This window comes from Drosophila miranda, chromosome 2 (assembly GCF_003369915.1).
Source record: "Drosophila miranda strain MSH22 chromosome 2, D.miranda_PacBio2.1, whole genome shotgun sequence".
NCBI lineage: Eukaryota > Metazoa > Arthropoda > Insecta > Diptera > Drosophilidae > Drosophila > Drosophila miranda.
In genome coordinates this window covers 21,170,759-21,191,216 of record NC_046675.1, presented here as the reverse complement: position 1 = coordinate 21,191,216, position 20,458 = coordinate 21,170,759, and the positions used below count along the sequence as shown (strand labels likewise).

At 43.6% G+C, this 20,458-nt stretch overlaps 5 protein-coding genes across 5 annotated transcripts; 3 read left to right on the top strand and 2 right to left on the bottom strand.

The window, feature by feature from the left end:
• Positions 1-2,466: 2,466 nt before the first annotated feature.
• LOC108154232 (enhancer of split m5 protein) lies at positions 2,467-3,464 on the bottom strand. Its single transcript, XM_017284459.2, has one exon. It carries the CDS (start codon positions 3,361-3,363, stop codon positions 2,800-2,802), a length of 564 nt encoding a protein of 187 aa, XP_017139948.1. The 5' UTR covers positions 3,364-3,464; the 3' UTR covers positions 2,467-2,799.
• A 4,237-nt stretch (positions 3,465-7,701) lies between these two features.
• Positions 7,702-8,865, top strand: LOC108154258 (enhancer of split m6 protein). Its single transcript, XM_017284493.2, has one exon. It carries the CDS (start codon positions 7,787-7,789, stop codon positions 8,015-8,017), a length of 231 nt encoding a protein of 76 aa, XP_017139982.1. The 5' UTR covers positions 7,702-7,786; the 3' UTR covers positions 8,018-8,865.
• Positions 8,866-11,599: 2,734 nt separating this feature from the next.
• Positions 11,600-12,586, top strand: LOC108157556 (enhancer of split m7 protein). Its single transcript, XM_017289660.2, has one exon. It carries the CDS (start codon positions 11,727-11,729, stop codon positions 12,345-12,347), a length of 621 nt encoding a protein of 206 aa, XP_017145149.1. The 5' UTR covers positions 11,600-11,726; the 3' UTR covers positions 12,348-12,586.
• Positions 12,587-15,467: 2,881 nt separating this feature from the next.
• Positions 15,468-16,137, top strand: LOC108157492 (enhancer of split m8 protein). Its single transcript, XM_017289589.2, has one exon. It carries the CDS (start codon positions 15,550-15,552, stop codon positions 16,108-16,110), a length of 561 nt encoding a protein of 186 aa, XP_017145078.1. The 5' UTR covers positions 15,468-15,549; the 3' UTR covers positions 16,111-16,137.
• A 1,064-nt stretch (positions 16,138-17,201) lies between these two features.
• On the bottom strand, positions 17,202-18,579 carry LOC108157491 (actin-binding protein IPP-like). Its single transcript, XM_017289588.2, has 3 exons — positions 17,888-18,579; positions 17,384-17,820; positions 17,202-17,323 (listed from the first exon to the last, which is right to left on the bottom strand). The coding sequence occupies exons 1-3, from the start codon at positions 18,476-18,478 to the stop codon at positions 17,317-17,319; spliced, it is 1,035 nt and encodes a 344-aa protein (XP_017145077.1). The 5' UTR covers positions 18,479-18,579; the 3' UTR covers positions 17,202-17,316.
• Positions 18,580-20,458: the final 1,879 nt, after the last annotated feature.

Sequence of the window (20,458 nt, the reverse complement as noted above, 5' to 3'; positions counted from 1 at the left end):
CGACCTCGTTTCGGTCGCAGCGGGGTGTTGTGTGCTAAGACAACGTTGCCCATCGCACCGACACGTCCCGCTCTGCCTCTAGCTAGCCATCCAAACATCCATCTATCCATCCGTATCTGTCCACAATGCAGCAAGTGCGAACGGGAAGCCAAAACGTGAGTTACTTGCCAAACGTGAGATTTTCACACATGTGTGGCAACGGGAAATGCCCGCCCGCCAATGATTGTGGTTCCCTCTCTCTGGATTCTGCGCATGGATTTCCGCAGGTCCTGTTACAGGACTGCTACGACTACACCCAATGTGTTAACTGCCCGAATCTGTTACGGTATTTCCGTTCGTTTAAAGTTCCTCGAGGTTGTCAGGACCGTGAACTTCAAACAAGGCGTGCGCGAAATTCCACCGAACGAAAGACGAGCTGCACTTGAGCTGGTCTTCGTGACAGGACATGCACACGGCCATATGTACTGCAGTTAAGATAACAACCGCAGAGATTTATCGCTGGGGGAGGGACGGATTTGGGTAGAAACTGAAGGCGAAGCATAGATACTCTTATCGGATCGAAAAATATTTTCGTTTGCTGAAAAATACAAGTTTTCGTTGGTGATTACTTCAGGTTTTCTATTGATAGTTTATCTTTACTTTAAAACATATCAGACTTCATCCACTTTCTTATAAAGAATCTACTTTTTAAAACGAAAATACCATGTCTTTTAAGAGAAAACAAACAAAAAGTATTTTCATATCAAGAATGTGTGTACCTTTTTGATAAATTACTAGTATTTACCTTTAATTTATTTTTCAATAGGAATTCAGATAATGAAGATTAATGCCAATTGAATATCTTTCATTTTACTTCCTATTCCTATCCCATCCTATTCCTATGTCCCTAAACCTCCTAAACAATACCACCCATTCTCACATGCAAAACACCAAAATCATATGACCCCCCCAGGCTAGAGAGTAAAAGCCGCGTGGCTTAGTCGAATTAAATATAAACGCTGGGACCTCATGGCGGTTTCTTTGTTTTTTTAATGATAAAATAACACAGGCAATAATCTCTGTGGTGATACAACCACAGACACACACATGTGGGGTCCTTTTGTCGTCGGGTTACAGAGGCACTCGCGTGCTCTGAAACAATGAGAGGCCCATGCACTTGACACGAGACAGCGCGACATGTTGGGATTTCTTAAATTTTGTATTTTTTTTCCTATATTTTTTAGTTTACAAATTAGTATGTGCGATTGTGTGTGTCGCATATGCGGGAGGCAAGTTCCAGGAACCTCTGGCTGGGCATTGTCAGTGTTGGTTTAGGATATCAACCAAGGCCCGATTACCGGGGCCTCAAGAGTCCCGTTGCAGTTTTCTCCGCCCATCACTCAGCACGCACGTGCACTGCACAAAAGGGGTCGTAATTGACGGTTTAACTCGATGGATGGTCCCAGAACCTCCCTAATCGAAAACGATATGTGATCCCTGTCCAGGGGTTCTGGTATGCAGATTCGGTAACACCATCCATCCAGGCAGGGCAGCAACACGTGCACCACTCGGACGAGCTGTTGATCAGGGCGTAGACAGGCCACTCGGGGGCGTCGCCTGGCCAGGGTCTTGTCTTGTCTTGCATTGTGCTTATGGCCCGGGGACCTCCTACTTGGACTCGGGGGAATGTAACGAGCAGCAGTGGAGGTCCCCAGCTGTGGTGTCACTTACAAAACGATCTTATTTGAAACATTCATCAGGTGGGGGAGGTACATATAACCTAATGTGTGTGTAATTCACACATAGCCTGAGAAATTATTCGAATGAATTGAGCCACTTACAAGAGGAATATAATCGTTGGGATTCCAAGATAGAAGAATACATTTTCTAGACGAAAGTAGTTCTGAATTAATGTAAGAATTGTTTAAATACAATAAAATTTAATTATGATCTTTTTAAATATTTATTTATCAATTATCTGCTAACTATGGATTATAAATATTAAAATCAAAGGATCTATAGAAAATTAAGAAAAGAAAACAATAATTACAAATTTGAGAATCCAAGATAATAGTTAATATTACAAGCAATCATTTTAAAGTATGTTTCTCCGAATAGGGTATAGCAAAGGTTATTATGATTATGGCATATTACTCTAAAAGGACTCTTTTCTTTAATTTTGATAGACAAAAACGTAAACATTTAACTCAAGCTAATTATTTTTATATAATTTGAAGGTTCTTCCTAAGCAAAGGTTGTCTGTAACATCGATAAATGTTTTACTTCATGAGCAATGAGAATATTTTACCGATTGGGAAACTGTAAATCATTTGCAATAAATGCACGTATTATTTGCCCACTTATGGAAGAAAATATCATCTTCTCTAACTTTAAACCAAAATTGTATTATCAAAAATATTTTCTTGATAAGATATTCAATCCATTATTGAATGTTGCAAAAACTGTTTCCAATTTGAGTTCTGAAAATGTCTTTGATTAGTTGCTTTATCAATAAATAAGACCAAAGTTATTTTGTTTTTCTTGAGTTGTTTTATTTTAAAACTATTAAAGCTGTTGTTGCGTTTTTCTTATAGGCTAGATCATCGTTGAGTGTCTTTTCTTTCTTATAACTAGTAAAGCTTGGTGGTTGATTAAATTCTAAGTAAAGCTTGGGGTGTGCTTAAGTCCTAAGTAAAGCTGGTATCACAGTTAGAACGAGTCAATTGGAAGACATGATTCGTTGTTGTTGGTTGGAAGACAGGATTCGTAGTCGTTGAATGGAAGACAGGATTCGTAGTCGTAGTCGAAGTCGCTAATGGTTTACCAGGGACGCCACATGGTGTCTGGCTTGGGGCTGGCAGCAGCCTCGGATTCCTCGGCATCGCTGTGATACCCCGAAGAGGCAGGGCTGGCAGGACGTGAAGAGGATTCCAATTGGGTTGGCGTTGGCTGCTGCTGGGGCTGGGGCTGGGGCTGCTGCTGATCGGACTGAAGCATGCGCTGGAACTCGACGCCCAGATGTGTCATCACCGTCTTGCCAATGTCGACGCTCATGGCCGGCGTGCAGGCCATCACACGGGAGATCTCGCTGACGGCGTTCATGTAGCCGTTCTTGAAGCTGTTCATCGGCAGGGGTGAGACCGGCGCCTGTTGCTTGACGACCTGTTTGCGCATGAAGACAAGTGCTGCCTCGAGCATCTCGGCCTTGTCCAGGCGCAGTATGGCATCGTCGCCCTGGAACTCGGCCACCAGTGTCTTGAGCGTGTCGAGGCACTTGTTCATGCGGGCACGGCGCTGGCGCTCCAGCAGCGGCTTCTTCACCTTCAGATAGTGCTGGGTCTTCGATACGAATGCGGTTTCAGTGTTGTTTGCCTGTGGAGCCATCTTTGCGTTTGAGATCGCTTTTTGCTTTGCAGAGGAGCAGATGGAAGAGATGTGTGTGTGCACGGTTTGCAGGATGCTGCTCGAATGATGCTCTTGTCGGCTGCTGCACTGCCTTTTATACCCGCAGGTCGAGGTCCTGATCCTCCCGGCTGCGAGGACCTGCCTAGCAGGTAGCCAGAAATCTCCAGAAATCTTATTGCTGTGCGTGCGTGGGAAAGGAAATCGTTGTGCAAAGAAGGTTCCTCCGTCTGTCTTTCATTCTTTCAGCCACTCGGCAATTGTCTAGCCAAGGAGTGTGTGTCCTGATCAACCTTTTGTAGCTGCAATTAAACCGTAAAATGCTGGCCAAGACGTGAGAACCTAGAACGTAGCGCAATTGTCTGGGACTAACTGATTTGGTTTGGGCCGGTTCCAAATGAAAATCAAACTCAGGAAAATTGTAATTGTCTTGTTGTGGCTTATTGATTCCTTGTTCTCGCCTGAGGTGGGAGGAGAGTTTACTGTGGGATGAGACTGGTCCATAGATACGAGTATGTATGGGCTATGGCATGCTTCTAATATGATTTCAAAGACAACAATCTTTAGAAGCACTCAAATAATATGTGTCTTTGAAATCTTTCCATGAGTCTATATACTATGAAGATAGGTCTCATCACTAGATGAAATCATTCTTCGTTTTATATCATCTTTGGTATTCCTTAAAAAGCGATCTCTAACTCAGAAATCTTCCCTTTTTCTCTGTATTTTTTATCCCAATATTTAGAGGATCTTTAATAAAATAAAGGGACATTGAGGTTTGTGTGTTCACACAGTCCCCACTTAACTATGGGACACCTAAAATCTGATGGTTGGCTCATTAATGTTTTTTTGGGACTATGAATAGCTCTTACCCCTATATGAGGTCAACTCCCATCTAATCTGTAACTCTAGTATGGGATGGTCTTAATGTGATCTCATCCTTAGCACCCCAATCCTTTTCTTCGAGACCCCTCGTCCAGTCTGTTTCCCCATAAATCTTTTCCGATATTATTGGGGACCCTCTTGCAGCACATGCACCGAACAACCCTTAATATGAACCCCAATCCCTTCGAATCCCAATCCCAATTCGAATCCCAGAAAGTGGCGAACGCTTGTCAGGTTGTTGGTCGGTCCCCCGGTCCCTCGGTCCCTCGGTCTTGGGTTTGTTTTGCTCGATTTTCATATCGTGAGAACCGCTCGAGACGCGTCGTGTGTTTCCCACGCGATGTGCACACCTGCCATTTAAGACGCTTATATGGTTACGATTACAGGCACACAGATACACACATAGACAATGAGGCATAGAGGCAGAGATACTGATACACAGAAGCAGAGCAGCAAACAGCAACAGCAACACAAGCCTTAAGATGAGGGCACTCTGTCGGCACACATTTATTGCGCCGGCGCGACGCTTATTATCAGCCCAAGTAGCGTTCGTCGTTCGTGTGACTGACGGACGACTGACTGACTGATGGACTGGCAGACTGGCCGACTGACTAACTGACAGACAGACTGACTGATTGCTAGCTGCTTTACTTTAGTTTTTCACTCTTGTCGCCGTCATTGACGATTGTTTAATTTAAATTGCCGTCGAGACGGTCGCAAAGGCAGCAGCTACCGGCTTGTCCCCGGCTTGTCCCCGTCTTGGGTTGGCTCGGCTTGGCTTGGCTTAATGATTATGGCCAAGCTCTCGGGGTTTCCAAGGAACTGTACGCAATAGTTATTTGTACTTTACGACATGAGCTAATTGAACGAGCGATCCGAACGCACCCGCAGACGAAAGAGGAAGTTTAACGAGGGCTCTTTCAAGCTGGCATTGATTGGACCCGCAACCGCCTCGACGGCGAAGGTGAGGCGGAATGGACTGTCCATGGCGTTGACAGCACTGGGCGCACCACATCAATGGGCCATCAAATCATTAATGGATCCACACAGATCCCAGGCATCGAGCAAGGTGAGTGAGAGCCCACAGTAGCCGGCTGACAGTTTGGATTGATCGTTAGCTACTCTCAAGCTGGAGGAGATAGGAGCTGGGAGATCAATGATCCATTCAGCTGAATAATTGTACTAGATCGATGATCCATTCCACTTAGTGTTGACCACTGCCTGGGCAATCCTTCGAGCCAATTATGGTTGCCCACCTCGAAGCATTCGCATTGCATTCGTTTGTTTTTGACAGGTTAAATATCTTAGGTAAATGTTTGCCCACAATAAATTAGCCAAACGATAAGTGGACAATTGTTGTCGGCCATTAGCACCAGTCGAACCATTCATGGGATGTTTATAATAGCTTTGACAGCCTGAAGATGTCTGGGAGAACAAAGTCCGACTTCCTGGGTGTTAATCTGGTTGTTCTTTCTTGAGGGGTATTTAACCATGGGAAAATACTCTAAGCATGTGAGGGGTTTTTTCTTTCAATTTGAATATTTTTTTGTTCTCTAAAAACACAATAAGTGGTGGAGTCATAAGATCAATTTTTAATTCCTTTTAAATCAAAACTTAAATAAAACTTAGCTTAATTATTTGCAATATTTTGTAACCCCTATTTCGCTGACACATACTTTGAAAAAAATGGCATAGTAAAAAAGAAACCAACTCTTAAATAAATTAAATTAACGGGCTTAAAAAAATTATGAAATTAAATAAATTGAATTAAATTCATATTAAATTCTTCAATGTAAATATAAAAAACTTTACAGTAATTATAATATATTAAATTTAATTATAAAAATATGTAATTTCAATAAGAATTATATCTGTTTTAAACATGAAATATATTTAGATAAAATAGATTAACAATAAGTAATAATAATTAATAATAAATGAATAATACAATATATATATTTGTAATTTATTTTTAAATTTATATTTGTAATATACATTTAGGTTACTTTTTTAAATCTAAGTGTAACTCTTCGATTCTCAAGGGTTTTTTCTTTGAGTATACTTAGCCCTCTCCGTGTTCTAAAGAATGCTGTTTCGGAGATTATTGCATGGTAGGGTACCTCCCTAAAAATCTATATTTTACATATGTATATATGTATGTTCGTATAAATTTATTGCCCCTTCATTAAGTTACAGACTAAAAGGATAATCGTGTTGTAGAATATAGGAAACCATTTGCCATCATATCAGTTTCCCAAACACTTCCTCTAATTAGGAACATCCCCGACCAACCACTTGTCTGACTACCACAATAAAACCAATGAGTCCACTCAATTGAAACATCCCATAAAAGCACCATTGACTCTTCGAAAACCAACCTCAAATCAACCTAGTGCCGGCTCGTGCCACTGCCACACCCTCCCCCAAACAGCCCACCTACCACCCCATAGGACAAGTACACTAAATTATGATCCCAGATAAATTCTATTAAAGGACTATCAGAGAGTACACCAGAAATGAGTGCACCTTGCACGCAGGGATTGCACACAGAGGCACACACGTGGCCAACCCACGTTCAATCAAAAGAGGAGCACGCGGAGGAGCGCTTGGCCGCCACGCGACTACGACGGGCGCAACGCTGAGCTTTCCAGGCGGTGTGCCCGGGGCCCACAGACATCAATCAGGTGGAAAGCGGCTGAGCAGCGTACGCGTGACCCGGCGGCGAGTGATGCAATTAACCAAAGTTGAACCAACTCTGCTTTCGCTTCGGGTCGGCTCGCCCCGGACGGCAGCAGCAAGTGCAATATGTGTCAGAAGAGGCAACAACCACCACCACGCCACTGCCACTGCCACTGCCACTGCCGCTGCCGTCCTCCAAGGCAAGGCAACGAAATGAGCGGGGCTGTGGCCTAAATTGCAAACAGCTGCCACTCGAACCGTGGGATACTTTTCCCCTAGCCTGAAAACGAGAGATACGAGATACGCACTCACTCACTTCGGCCAGGATAGGGGAAGGGCCAGTCCTCGTTTGCTGGCGAACCTTATCCATGGGAACCACAACTGCTCGACGCTCTCAATATTTATTCTGTGCATTCGTTATATTGAAAAAAAAGATGAAATAAAAAAAGGAAAGGGAAGGGCCGGGCCCGGCCCGGCCAGGCCAGGCAGGGGGACACGATTATCCTGCACGTGTTGAGCTTGCTTCGGGGTCCCTCACGCTGAAAGCGTGGCAGGCGAACGTTGTTGGGCTGCTGTTGTTGCTGCCGTTGTTTCTGTTGCGGATGAGGATGAGGCTGAGGATACTGCTGCTGCTGCTGTTGCGCAGTGAGGAGTTTGCACATGTGTCAGGCACATGTGGCGGCACTTGTTGTGTTGGGTGGTGCGGTTTTGGGTGGCGGTGGTGGGTTGCTTCTGCTATAAAAGCGCGGCACTTGCCGTCAGGCCACAACAGTTACAATTTGTCAGCCCACGCGCTTAGAACTCGAATCTGAAAGTGAAATTTACAAAGTTTACGAAGAAAATGTCGAAAGTTAAGAATTTGCTTGCCAAAATATTCCAACGCTTCGGCAGAGGCCACAACAATTGCCATGGTGGCAGCAACGACAGCCAGCGGTACGATAGCCTGGAGGAGATTGCCCAGAATCAGGCCAACGAGCGTATGCTAATGGAGACACTGATTCGCTGCGAGGAGGATCATTTGGTGATTTGCCTGGAGACGGCAGCGGGCAGCTTCTATTGGCATTCACAGTAGCAACAACAGAAGGAGACACCACAGCAACGGCAGCTGAAGTAGCAACAGAAGGAGCAACAGAAGAGTCTACAGAAGCAGCAACAAAGAAGGAGCAACTGAAGGACCCACAGAAGTTGCTCTCAGAAAGGATAGAAGTTCAGCAGCAACATTAGCATTGAATCTCTGATAAGCAACAGCAACATTATCAGCAGCAACAATTTGTGCAGCATCAAAAACAAATCCTTCAATCGAAGGAGCATCCTCAGCCGAAATTTCTCAAAGAACCTTCATCAGCAGAGACTTTAGCATAAGCAATTAGTATCTACCTCAACAACATCAGCATCTCCAGAGCTCCAATAGTTGCAACAGCAACCATACATAGATGCAACACCAGCAGCAGAAACTTTTGCTAAACAGCAGCAGCATCTTGAAAGGCTAGAAACCGCAACACCTTGTATATCCGTGGATGCAACAAGAGCCACACCAGCAGCAGCAAGCAGCAGCAACATCATCCCAGCACCAGCAGCAGCAACGTGCGCAAAAAACCGGTAGTTAGAAGCGGCCAAAATGCATGAATGAATGAGTAATACGAAGAAAAAAGCGCATTTCGTTCCATGAATGAATGAAGCTGTCGCAGCGGCAACACCAGCACCAACAACATTACGTTCGTGCGAAACAAGTTGCGTGATAGCAGCCTGCAACAAGTGGCAGCCCAGTCAGAAAAGATGTGCCACATCCTCTCTCGCCCAGTTGGAGTCCTGCGATAGGCGTTTATTCTAAAAAATACATAATAAATTTGTGATAATAATTCATTTTAGCGACAGATTAGAATAAATGTTATTAAATTATAAGATTTAAAAAAATATAAAACAAACAAAAATCAATGAAATAATGACTTATTGGGGGGTAAATTTAGATGACTTTTACAGATCAAATTGGATTGTTATGAATGGAGCAAACACCCCAAAGAGGATTGGATATCACACATACTTATCATACCCTCACCTTACAGTACCCAGCATTACGTTACAAGAACCCACTTCGATTGGGTCGAAATCCTTTGCATTCAACCCGAAAAACCAATTGGAATTTGACCTTCAACATCCCCGCTAAATCCCCTTTGCTCTTCCACACTCTGAAACAAATCCCCACCAAAATATCAGAGTTAATCGATGCGAATGAGGACGCGGCTGCCCTGTCATTCCCCACAAATGATAATTTCCTGTCGCAGATGAAGCTCTCCGGGGCGAAGCTTACTCAATGAACAAACGACGCGTCGACGGGGGGAATGTCATACTTAAAAATTCAACTCTTTTTCTTTTGCATTTCATTTTGCTGATTTTTTTATCCGCATGCGTCGCTCAGCGGGCTTCTGGTCAGCCCTTTTTTTCTGCGTGCGTCTGTCGCGCGTTTGGCGTGCCGGGCATGCGCATCGCGCATACATATTCAATTACACAGTGCGCTGCCACTGAAACAGCAACAACAACAACAACAACAACAACAACAGCAGCAGCAGTAGTAGTAGTAGTCGATGATGCAACAACCACAAATATAATGCTGCTGCATTGACAATAAGCCCAACCCCGTTGCGTGCCCAAATGGGCCCCTATCTAGAGAGATGGCGATGTGGAATGAGGCACGGCCATGTGCAACTCAAAAAATTTTCTCACACTCGACTCTCGACAGAAAATTGTAACGGCTTGTTGTTCAGCACACTCTCAGCACGCAAGTCTCTCTGCCTCTGCCTCTGCCTCTCCATCTCGTACTCTCTCTTTCTTTACGTTGCAGCCTGTCTCTGTCTCTGTCTTTGGCCCAGACTTCCTGTCAAGAGTTTTTAAACCGGCCACGTATATTGTTTATATAGTTAACGAATGCGATACATTTAATCTTTAGTGTGTGTCAATTTGCCGTACAGTCATTTAGTTTGCATGTCCCTCGACCCATCCGTATCGTATCCCTGTACCTATACATATCCCTCACTGGGTCCCACGATGATGATGTCCCGACGTGCCCGGGCATGCCACTTAGCGTTCCCTTCTCTGTTGCCCCTGGCCCTGCCTTGGCCCAAGTGTTCAACAGAAGCTACAATTCCAGCATTCATAATTGACAAAACAGACCTGCAGGAGGGAAGGAGACGGATAGCGGGAGCGGGACAGAGAACCTATTGGGCCCACGACTGACAAGAAAAAAATTAAGTAAAATAAAGGGCAGGTGGTAGTTTTTTTTCACCACTCTCCATGACTCGCACTCGGAGCACGGTCAGATTTACAGTGGTACGAGTGACTGAAAAACTAGTGGCGGATTGTTTGTGAAGGAAATTTATAGAACTATAACTTTAGTACTATTAAATACTTCCTTCCTATAGAAATATGAAACAGAAAACACCAATACACTGATACACTGATACTGATACCATCCTGCCCAAAAAAAAAACATTCCCATTAACCTTCCTTAGCAACATCTTTTAGGGAAATACCAGAATTCCAGCACCCAAAGAAAACCTGCAATGTCAGACCTAGCACAAAACTCCCTACAGTTCAAACACTACGCCTAGAAAGTCCCTAAATCAGTGTCCCTGGCAAATTACAACACATCAACCTTACAAGACCCACCTTATTTCCAAAACTCGCATTCCCACGCACCGTTCCAGAGTCCGGAAATTAACCAAAGCAAGTAGAGCACAGGCCACCTTTAAATCCGTAGAACACTGAAATATTCACAGGTCCCAAAAAACACGTACATAGATGGAAAACCTTCATTCAGTCGGTCATAGGTATCCAGAAATTCCCGCATGTGTGCAATTTGCACCGCATCCACCTTCCCAGACTCATCTTATTCCCACGCACCGTCACAGAGTCCGGAAATCAAGTAGGAAATCCGTAGAATACTTTGCCTGAGATATTCTAAGATATTCGCAGGTCCAAAAAAACACGTACAAAGGTGGACTGCCTTCATTCAGTCGGTCGCAGAGATTCGGAAATTCCCGCATGTGTGCAATGGTTTGACCCACTGTGCCATGTGCATAAGGGCTCGGACCTCGGGGACTCGGATCAGACACGGACTCGGGGTTCGTTCGCTCCCTACCTCCGATTATAACTTATAACACCAACGAGCGAGAAAAATCTTGTGGGAAACTTGAGGGCAAAGTGTTTCCCACGATTCGAATGTCAGGCTAAAAGAAAACAGAGGAGAGCACACACAAGAAAACGCACACACGTACATCGGCCGCATGTGCAACCAACCACCACCGCCAAGAGCAGCAGCAGCAAGCAACAACAACAACAGCTATCCACCAACACAGGAATGGAGGAGACACACCATCACATCATCTTCATCCCCTGCCAAGACGACTTGTTTGTCGAGAAAAACCCACCACCGAAAGCAGGCGAGGATCGTGGTCGTCGGCCCGAGTAACGATTCGTAACGACGACACGAACGACAATCGGCTCGACCCGACCCAGTGGCTGACGGCAGGTGGTCGCAATGGTGGTGCTCGCTCCGGTGGTGCCTCTCTCGTTTCCTGCGCATGCGCGCTCTCTCTGCGCGCGCTGAGCACGAGACGACTCTGCTGCGGCACGTGCAGCTATAAAAGCGGCGGTAACTGGAGACGAGAGCAACATTCTCAACAAATTCGACGTGCAGTGAACACACACAAGACAACCGGATCCCAGCCAGATCTCGCTCAACTTTATCACATTTTTACGTCAAGAAAACACACATCTAAGCTACAATGGCCACCAAATACGAAGTTTCCAAGACCTACCAGTACCGCAAGGTGATGAAGCCTCTGCTGGAACGCAGGCGTCGGGCCCGCATCAACATGTGCCTGGACGAGCTCAAGGATCTGATGGTCCAGTGCACGGTCCAGAGCGGTGATGGCAAATTCGACAGGGCCGACATACTGGAGGTCACTGTGGACCATTTGCGCAAGCTGAAGCAGGCCAGGATCGAGGCCACCGCTGCCGCAGCAAAAGCCACCACCAACACTACGCCAGAGCAGAGTTTCCGCGATGGCTTCATCAGGGCCGCCGACGAAGTCTCCCGGGCACTGGCTTCCCTACCCAATGTAGATGTCGTCTTTGGCACCCATCTGATGACACACCTCGGCTTGCGCCTCAACCAATTGGAAATGCCAACTGCAGCACCAAAGCCAATGAATGCCCCGCTCTCCATCATCTGCGGCAGCGGCGTCAGCAGCAGCAGCACCAGCAACAACAGCTCCAACAGCCGGGAGGCCTGCAGTCCCGTGTCCAGCGGCTACTGCAGCGACAGCGATTGCAGCGTCTCCTCCACTCAAGCGGCCCAGAATCTGCTCCAGATCAGCACTGGTCAGGTTTGGCGCCCCTGGTGAATCTATCGATTGGCCAACACCCTCCTCGGGCAATCGCGCAATGGAACTGCAGCTTTACAAATGCTTTACAATGATCCTCATTAATCATCCTCGATAAGTGTTAAAAATATTTCCACGTTTTAAGGGTTTTAAGTTAAGTCTGTGATAGGACATGCTTTATTTACTTTTGTCAAGATCATTTGATCAGAAGATTGTTTTTTTACCATACCACATAAACATATAATTTGTTTACCACATAAGAGATCTCATCAATGCGAAAAAATGATACAAACACGAAAACAAATACAAACAAAATATGAACTGAAAATTCTTGAAAATCTCTTTATTTGGGCTATATTTCTTTTACAGCTTCCTCTAATAAGAAATTGCAGGGCGGAGATATTTAATAGGGTATTTTCTCTGGTAGGAAAGACCCGGTAAAAATGCAAAGTCTACCTTAAGGCTAATGGAAGTAGAGGTTTCGGTAGTGATAGAAAACATCAATAACGGATGTGAGAAGTTTTACTATCCAAGTCTCTGAATACCTTATAAAGAGTAAGTTAATTATAAGTACAGATTATACAAAATAAGCCATAAGTCTCAACATAGTAATCTCATAATCATACTACGAATTCTATCTATAGAATATTATCTGGCACAAAGTGCGCCCAGCTAAAACAGGCTATGAGCGGATTACAGGCGGAAGAAAAGACCGCCTACCACCCAACCGACTGAGAAAAAATGCGGCACGAAGCTCGGCACGTGCCGCCAGAAGGAAATGATATAAGCAATAACGGAATAAACATGTACTTTAGAATGAAAGTCTTAAAAAGATAAAAATATTGCATATAATGTGGGACAAATAAATTAACAAATGGGGAGGGTTTTATTAGGAGTATACAAAAAGTTAAGTCATTGAATGAACATTTTAGGGACCCTTTTGATTATGTTGATGTTAATAAAACAAATTAATGAAATAATAATCCAATTTTCAGGGTACTTCATTCAGCTCCTACCTGATTTCGTGGCATTTGGCTCATATTTATTTCCAATTTTCACCGAGAAAACAGTATCGATTTTAAGTGGATATCAACTGGAGGTCACTTTACATTTTCCAAATATATATTTAATATTCCAATAAAGTAATTTCGGTATAGTTATGTCCAAGGAATATTGAAAATTAATATGTGATAAATTTAAACGCTAAAGGTACGGATACAAGTAAAGATATAAATTAATTTACATATAATATAATAATAATAATATAGAACACAAATTTAAATTAATAATACACATTTATATACATATTATTGTATGAAATATTTCAACAATATTTCTAGAAATTAAAACTTATATTTTAAATTGTTCACGTATGAATTTAAAAATTTATCCTAATAGAAAATCAGACATAAAACACGTTTTATTATTTTAGCAATTTTAGATTTTATAATCGTATGTTTTTTATGCGGCTTGCAGAATATATCGCATAGCGATCTCGGAAATATCAGTTTTAGTTCGGTTTTAGTTTTGTTATAATTAGGACACTCCAATATATTTTTGAGAATTTTTCCTATGTCCGCTTGCTACCGCAGCCAATAAAAAGTAATTTTCATTGTGAGTGTCGCACATTTGAAGAACGGAAATTCGAGTTCATTAAATTGAATTTTTTCCCTTACTCTCTTTTAACGAATATTGATTTTTATTGTGCGGTAAATATTAGTGGTTTTACCCACATTTTTAGCATGTCGTATTCAAGAGTCGGGGAGAGTATATTGGCTCGTGCTAAAACGAATATATGGTGTGGTCGCCGACAGTCTGAGTACCAAACTTCATTGTATTGCCGGCCTCAACCCACAAGTATCCCTCTTATTATTCGCCACCGGACGATACAAAGATTTACCAACATAAAAGCTATTCACTGCCCCTCAAGGTCATGTAACCAATACCACCAAATATCGCTCTAGCATATGTGTCTCTACCACATACAATTTAACCCAAATGACCACCCACCACCCTCTCCCTCTTTCAACTATTAAAGTCGAATGCTGTCAAAGATCAACAACCTCCTTGCCTCTCCTTTACCTATCTCACACATCCCCGTGCCACATCTATCGATCATTAAATCCACTTATTACATACCAATTAGGGGGGTTGAGGGTAGAGATCGGAAGGGGAGGTACATATGGCAGCGCATGCCTCATCTCAGGTCGAAGTCTCACCTCAGGCGGCAGGCACACTTCCAGCGCCCGTTTGGCCCCCTCCCTGCTGAAACTCCCAACGCTCGCCCAGCGACCAGCACGACCCGACACGACCCGACATGCAGCCAATCTGCCACATCCCTAATTGTGTCCAATAAACACTCATCGGGCGAGCAGCGGTCGGGCTGTCGGGCAGTGTGGGAACGGAAAGCGGAGATCGTAGCCAGGGCATTATGCCATCATCATCTGCATGCATTGATGAAACAATAAGCAGAACAGAGCGAAGATGCCAATGGCAGGATAACAATGAGAGAGCAGCCCACGCACAGCCAGAGATGCCCCCCAACTCCAGCCTCAGCTGCGACTTCAGACTCCGACTCTCGGATCCGAGATCGCCGAACGACACAGCAGCCGACAACCGACAACCGACAGGATGAGGCACTGAAGTATGCATTAAGGATAATAACACCGGCCTAAAGAGCAATGCGAACGGGGAGTCAGGGGCAGGGGCAGCAGGAGCAGCAGCAACAACAACAAGAGCAAGCCAAAACCAGCGACAGCTGCAAAAATGTGCCCTGATCCTTAAAAAAAAAAAAAACGAGAGAAGCGAAGCATGTGGCCAAAAGGGAAAACAAACGAGAAAAAATTGTGTGAGAAACTTACTTTCAGCTCGGTTCCCACGCCACGAGCCACAAGGATTGTGTGTGCGATTGTCCTCGGAGCATGTTGCAGCTGTTCCAACTCCGCCACCGCCACCGCCACCGCTGCCGCCTGTGCGCCAGAGCAGTGCAGAGCGGTGCAGGGGCCCCATGATCCTGCGTGTGTGCGAGCGAGACGAGGCGCTCATGCGTGCCGAGGGTGGATTCTCTTCGTGGGCACCGGCACCGGCACCGGCACCAGGGTATAAAAGCGCATCGCTGCCGAGGGAACAACATCATTCACGATTCAGCCATCTACAAGGCAACATCGCAAGAGAAAACGAGAACCACTTCGTTTACTACACGACACTACAAACACTCGTAAAAATGGAATACACCACCAAGACACAGATCTACCAGAAGGTGAAGAAGCCACTGCTGGAACGCCAGCGTCGGGCCCGCATCAACAAGTGCCTGGACACCCTGAAAACACTTGTCGCCGAGCTGCGCGGCGATGACGGCATCCTGCGCATGGACAAGGCGGAAATGCTCGAATCAGCTGTGATCTTCATGCGCCAGCAGAAGTCAAACAAAACATCCGCCTCTACAGCAACGCCCGCCCAGTCCGCCCTGCCTCTGGATAGCTTCCGTAATGGCTACATGAATGCCGTCAATGAGGTGTCACGTGTCATGGCCTCCACACCTGGCATGAGCGTTGATCTCGGCAAATCGGTGATGACGCATCTGGGACGCATCTACAAGAACCTGCAGCAGTTCCACGAGGCCCAGACAACAATGGTGGTCGAGAGTGAGAACGAAATGGACTGCTCCTCATCATCCAGTGCAGCACCCCTCAGCCCCGCCTCATCTGGTTATCACAGCGATTGCGAGAGTCCAGCCCCGTCGCCCATGCCAGAGGAGTCCGAGAAATTGTGGCGCCCCTGGTAAAGTGGCAGGCGAGCCGGATGGAAGGAAGAGAGAAAGAGAGAGAGAGAATGGAAACGCATCTGTGATAACCGAACTGTGATGGCAACAAAATAGCAAAACAAACAAATACAAAACAATTAGCAAACAATTGAAACAAATATAAAAATAATTGAAACAAATCAAAACATATTATTTTTGTGGGTTTTGGGTTTAGTGGCATTTAGTACTTTTCAGCTTTTTATTTGACCAATTGGAACATTTCTTCACACCCATAGAAAGAAAATTGGTCAAATTAGAAATCCTATTACCAAATCTTGGTCCCTTTAATGCCCAAAGATGCCTCTATCTCATGAAATGTCACATCCCTCGCAGCATCCAATATCCGTTTTCGAACGACCCTCAGGATATTCGCTCTGCAGCGAATGACGAATACTACTGAATACGTTTTACCAGTTTTTCAGCCCCACAACCTAATTCTTATCTTTTGCAAGGCACATTTTCATTTTCATTTTGTCGACAGTTTAATTGGTTGAAAGAGTGAAATGTATTCAAGAATTTCCCTCTCTCACATATGAAAGGGCAATAAGCAATGCAACAATGCAGATCAACCAAATCCAAATCATTCAGATCTCCAAATTAATGAATGGCTTGCATAAATGCTTTAAATATTATCTTAAGATTTCACATATGCTTACAATTTCCTTAAAGCATCTTAAAAAGAAAACAAGCACCCTCTCGTATTCCTGCATGATATCGTTGATTGGACGCTTCTCATTCTGTTTGACAATACGAACAAACTATAGGTTCATCAATTGATACAAGGATAGCTTTGAAATCCAGGAGCATCTTACCGTCGCTGGATCCTGGATTCCGTTGTAGGCACATGGGTTACAGTATATCTGATAGAAATTAATTGCACCTATCTGCTCATCTAGGGCTGCAGATTAGTGGCTGGTTAAGACTGTGTATAAGTTTCTGGAATCTGTTTGGGACCAACTGGGACAGCATGACCTCCGAGAACGCACCTGAGCATGACTAATGTCATGGAGATGAAGTGTTCCACTGATGAAAATAACAAGAAAACAACGTCCGATGAGATAAAAAGATGAGGTTGGTTATAAGCAGGCATTCCAGGTAAATGATTCATTTTGGGAGGTGTGACGTTTCCTAGGATCGAGTGCAGTAGTTTTAAAATTCCAAAAACGGGTACAGTAGATGATCTGGTGGTTACTTTCTAAGTGGTGGGAAAATTACAGGTTCATAAGGAGTACTACTAATTAAATGATTCCATTACTTCGAGGGCTTTTTGAGCAGTATTTTCTTCACAGGCGACTTCTTAGGCGGTAATATCTGTATGCGACTTAGAAATGTTGATTCCGAAGTCTGAAGTAATTTGAGGAAACAGAGGAAATCTTTCAGACTTAGGCGAATGTATTCATCGAGTTCCATGTCCTTGTGGTACGGACAAATGGGATCTGTTATCCAAATGCGTGGCAGGGGCAAATCGAGATCGGCCCCCGCGTAAACTTCGATTTGGAATAGCATTGTCTCTGTTAGGCAAGCACGCACCTCTTGTGCCAGCTCATAGTTAAGCTCTTCCAGATTCTCCCCCCAGTGGAGAACTAGGTAACACGGCAACAGATTGAACCTAATCGCTCTGAGCAAATACTTGATGTGTTTCTTCCGATTCGGGTAGTCATCATAGAGCCAAATGATGGCTGCATAGAAAACCTGGAACAGCGGTATACAATTAGGAGACCGAATACGAATAGGATTAGTAAAATGGAAATGGAAGTACCTCGATCTCGGATTGCACGGCCAGATGGTTGGAGCTTAACAACTCGTACACATGCTTCGCATCGAGTTTCCGGAACACCGAAGAGGCTACTAGAACCAGAAAAGATTGGCTAACACGCGGCAGCAACAGTTGGGCCAGGCCAGCAACGTCCATCTCCATGGCCTCGCGGTAGCAGCAGTAGGCTTCCTTCGCCGAGAAGCTATGCAGATCGTTAAAGGCTTCTAGGATGCCTTTTGAAAGTCGGGGGCAGCCCAGGATCAGCCCGGCGACCAGCAAGGGGACTATTTCATCGCTTGGGCACAGGGGATCCTTGTTAATCATCCAAGTGTAGGCCAACTCGAACGTGCTGGGTGACAGCGATATTGACAGCCTAACTGTATCGCCTATCATGAGAGTCTTCGCGAAAAATTCGCAATAGGCAACCAGCACCGTTTGATTGCAACGAAGAATCGTTTCCCCGATAATTATTTGTACATTATCGCCTAGTAGATTTTTACCCAGTTTTTCTGCCAGCAAGCTCTTCGATGTCTGGCTGTAGGGTACCTCTGTGCCTTCCGGACCATCATTGGTTACTTTTGATTTGCTATCCATAGCTTACGTAAAACAGTTGTTTGGTTATTATTTATGCTGACTGCAAATGTTTAAAGTTTTTCTTTGTATATTATGAAGTTAAAAGACCCGACTACTTGGATTGTCTGAGGCTCACGAATCAGAGTACGTATGTTTGTATGTATATGTATTCATATAAAAATTTTGTAACGCAGTTTTTGTACATACTGCATTTTTAATTCACTGCAGTGATTTTAATTGCCTCATATGAGGAATTCAAACAACCCGCCCAAATCTCTCTTTTCGGTACGTTTGAAAAGCGCAGCTTTCGAAAAACCGAGTTAAATACGCTGCAATATGCGAAAAATATCGACTATCGATAGTAAATATTTCATACCTGATAACGACGCTGAACTATTAACCCTCTGTAGAAATTTATGACACTTGAAGAATTTTAGCGCGGAGCTTTAGGAACGAGAAAGGATGGATCTATAAGGAGCAGTATTTTATTCGCGGTTTAACTTAAGTTGTTAACCTGGGGGGTTACGTTGGCTAAGTTAGTTTTTTTCGTCGGTATATTTTGAAAAAAATACGGTATATTTCGGTATATACCATTTAATCAATTTCATCTATTAAACTGAATTTTCAAATGGTATAGAAACTTCCATACGCAGGTTCTTTTTTAATTTTCGCTCTCAAATCTTACTTACGCGTATCATTTACTCCAATAGATTGCATTTAACTCCTTATCATTCATTTACTTTTAAACAATTTCTTTTGTGGCGCGCACCACTCGGTATATTTTGTATTTCGGTGCTGTTTTGAGGGTAATACTGTAGAAACTGGTTTTCGCCGCGCTACCATGGTATTTTTGTCAATTTCATCAATCTATTAATTTAATTTTCAATGTTATATAAAAATCCAATAAATGCAAGTATTTCGAATAGGCCAATCATGTATAGAATTGATTCATCAATCGTACAAAAATGAGTGGGCATGGCTAAATGTTCCATATAGATAGTATTATTCAACGGAACAAAGAATTGGTCGTTTTTTGAATCGAATTTAAATTCGCCGCAGTTCGCCCCAGTTCGCTTTAGCAACAATGAGTCTCATTCCATACACAGTGTTGCACATTCCATGCACACATACCCTGGGGAAATGGATGATATAGAATTTCGGCAATGTGTGTCATTCCAGGCTCTAATTAATGCAGAAGCTAGATAGTCTCTGTTTTAAACGATATTTCGCAATTAGTGGTCTTCTTACAGAGACAAAGAATCGCTACAGGGATCAGGTTTTATATACAAATAACTAATCAAATGCATGAATAGACCAAAAAATGCAATCTAAAACAAGGCCTTTCTTAATTACATTTGAAAGCAGCTTGGAAAACAGCATCTTAATATAATATTAACGAAATAGGGTATACAAACGCCCATGCCCTGGTTGACAACATTTAAGTCTGCAAATACCAGCAACATTGACGTCACAACCTGCGACATTGAACATTTTTGGTGAAATCGTGTTTTTGTCAAAATAAAAAACATGCAAGTACTTAAAAATAGTTAATCTTGATCAAAATTGATTCAGCTATCATATAAAATTGTCTGGGCAAAAACTGAGAGATCTATATAGCTGGGAATATTCGACGGAAGAAAGATTAACCAAGAATTAGTCGTCATCACCGGTTCACAACAATGAGTCCCATTCCATGCACACATACCCTGGGGGAATGGATGTTATAGAATTAAGAATATGTTTGTCATCCAAGACTCCATAGGTATCAGGATCGAGATATATATACACAAGATACTAATAATGTACTTGAATATGTCTAAAGAATATCAATTTGAGAAAAGCTCTTTATAAATCACGTTTCATTTTCATATAAAATTATCAAAATAGGGTATACAAAGACCTACACGCAAAATAGAGACCCTTTTTTGGTTGGACTTTTTCGTTTAAACCTTTTTTTACAATAAATAAAATAAAAGCAAAGATTAAAAACAATCCAATCTT

Bases quoted from the DNA above. Each gene is read 5' to 3' on its own strand.
- LOC108154232 (XM_017284459.2), bottom strand. From the start codon at position 3,363: ATGGCTCCACAGGCAAACAACACTGAAACCGCATTCGTATCGAAGACC.
- LOC108154258 (XM_017284493.2), top strand. From the start codon at position 7,787: ATGTCGAAAGTTAAGAATTTGCTTGCCAAAATATTCCAACGCTTCGGC.
- LOC108157491 (XM_017289588.2), bottom strand. From the start codon at position 18,478: ATGGATAGCAAATCAAAAGTAACCAATGATGGTCCGGAAGGCACAGAG. The intron at 17,821-17,887 runs GTACTTCCATTT...CCGCTGTTCCAG, and splicing joins CCGTGCAATCCGAGATCGAG to GTTTTCTATGCAGCCATCAT.
- LOC108157492 (XM_017289589.2), top strand. From the start codon at position 15,550: ATGGAATACACCACCAAGACACAGATCTACCAGAAGGTGAAGAAGCCA.
- LOC108157556 (XM_017289660.2), top strand. From the start codon at position 11,727: ATGGCCACCAAATACGAAGTTTCCAAGACCTACCAGTACCGCAAGGTG.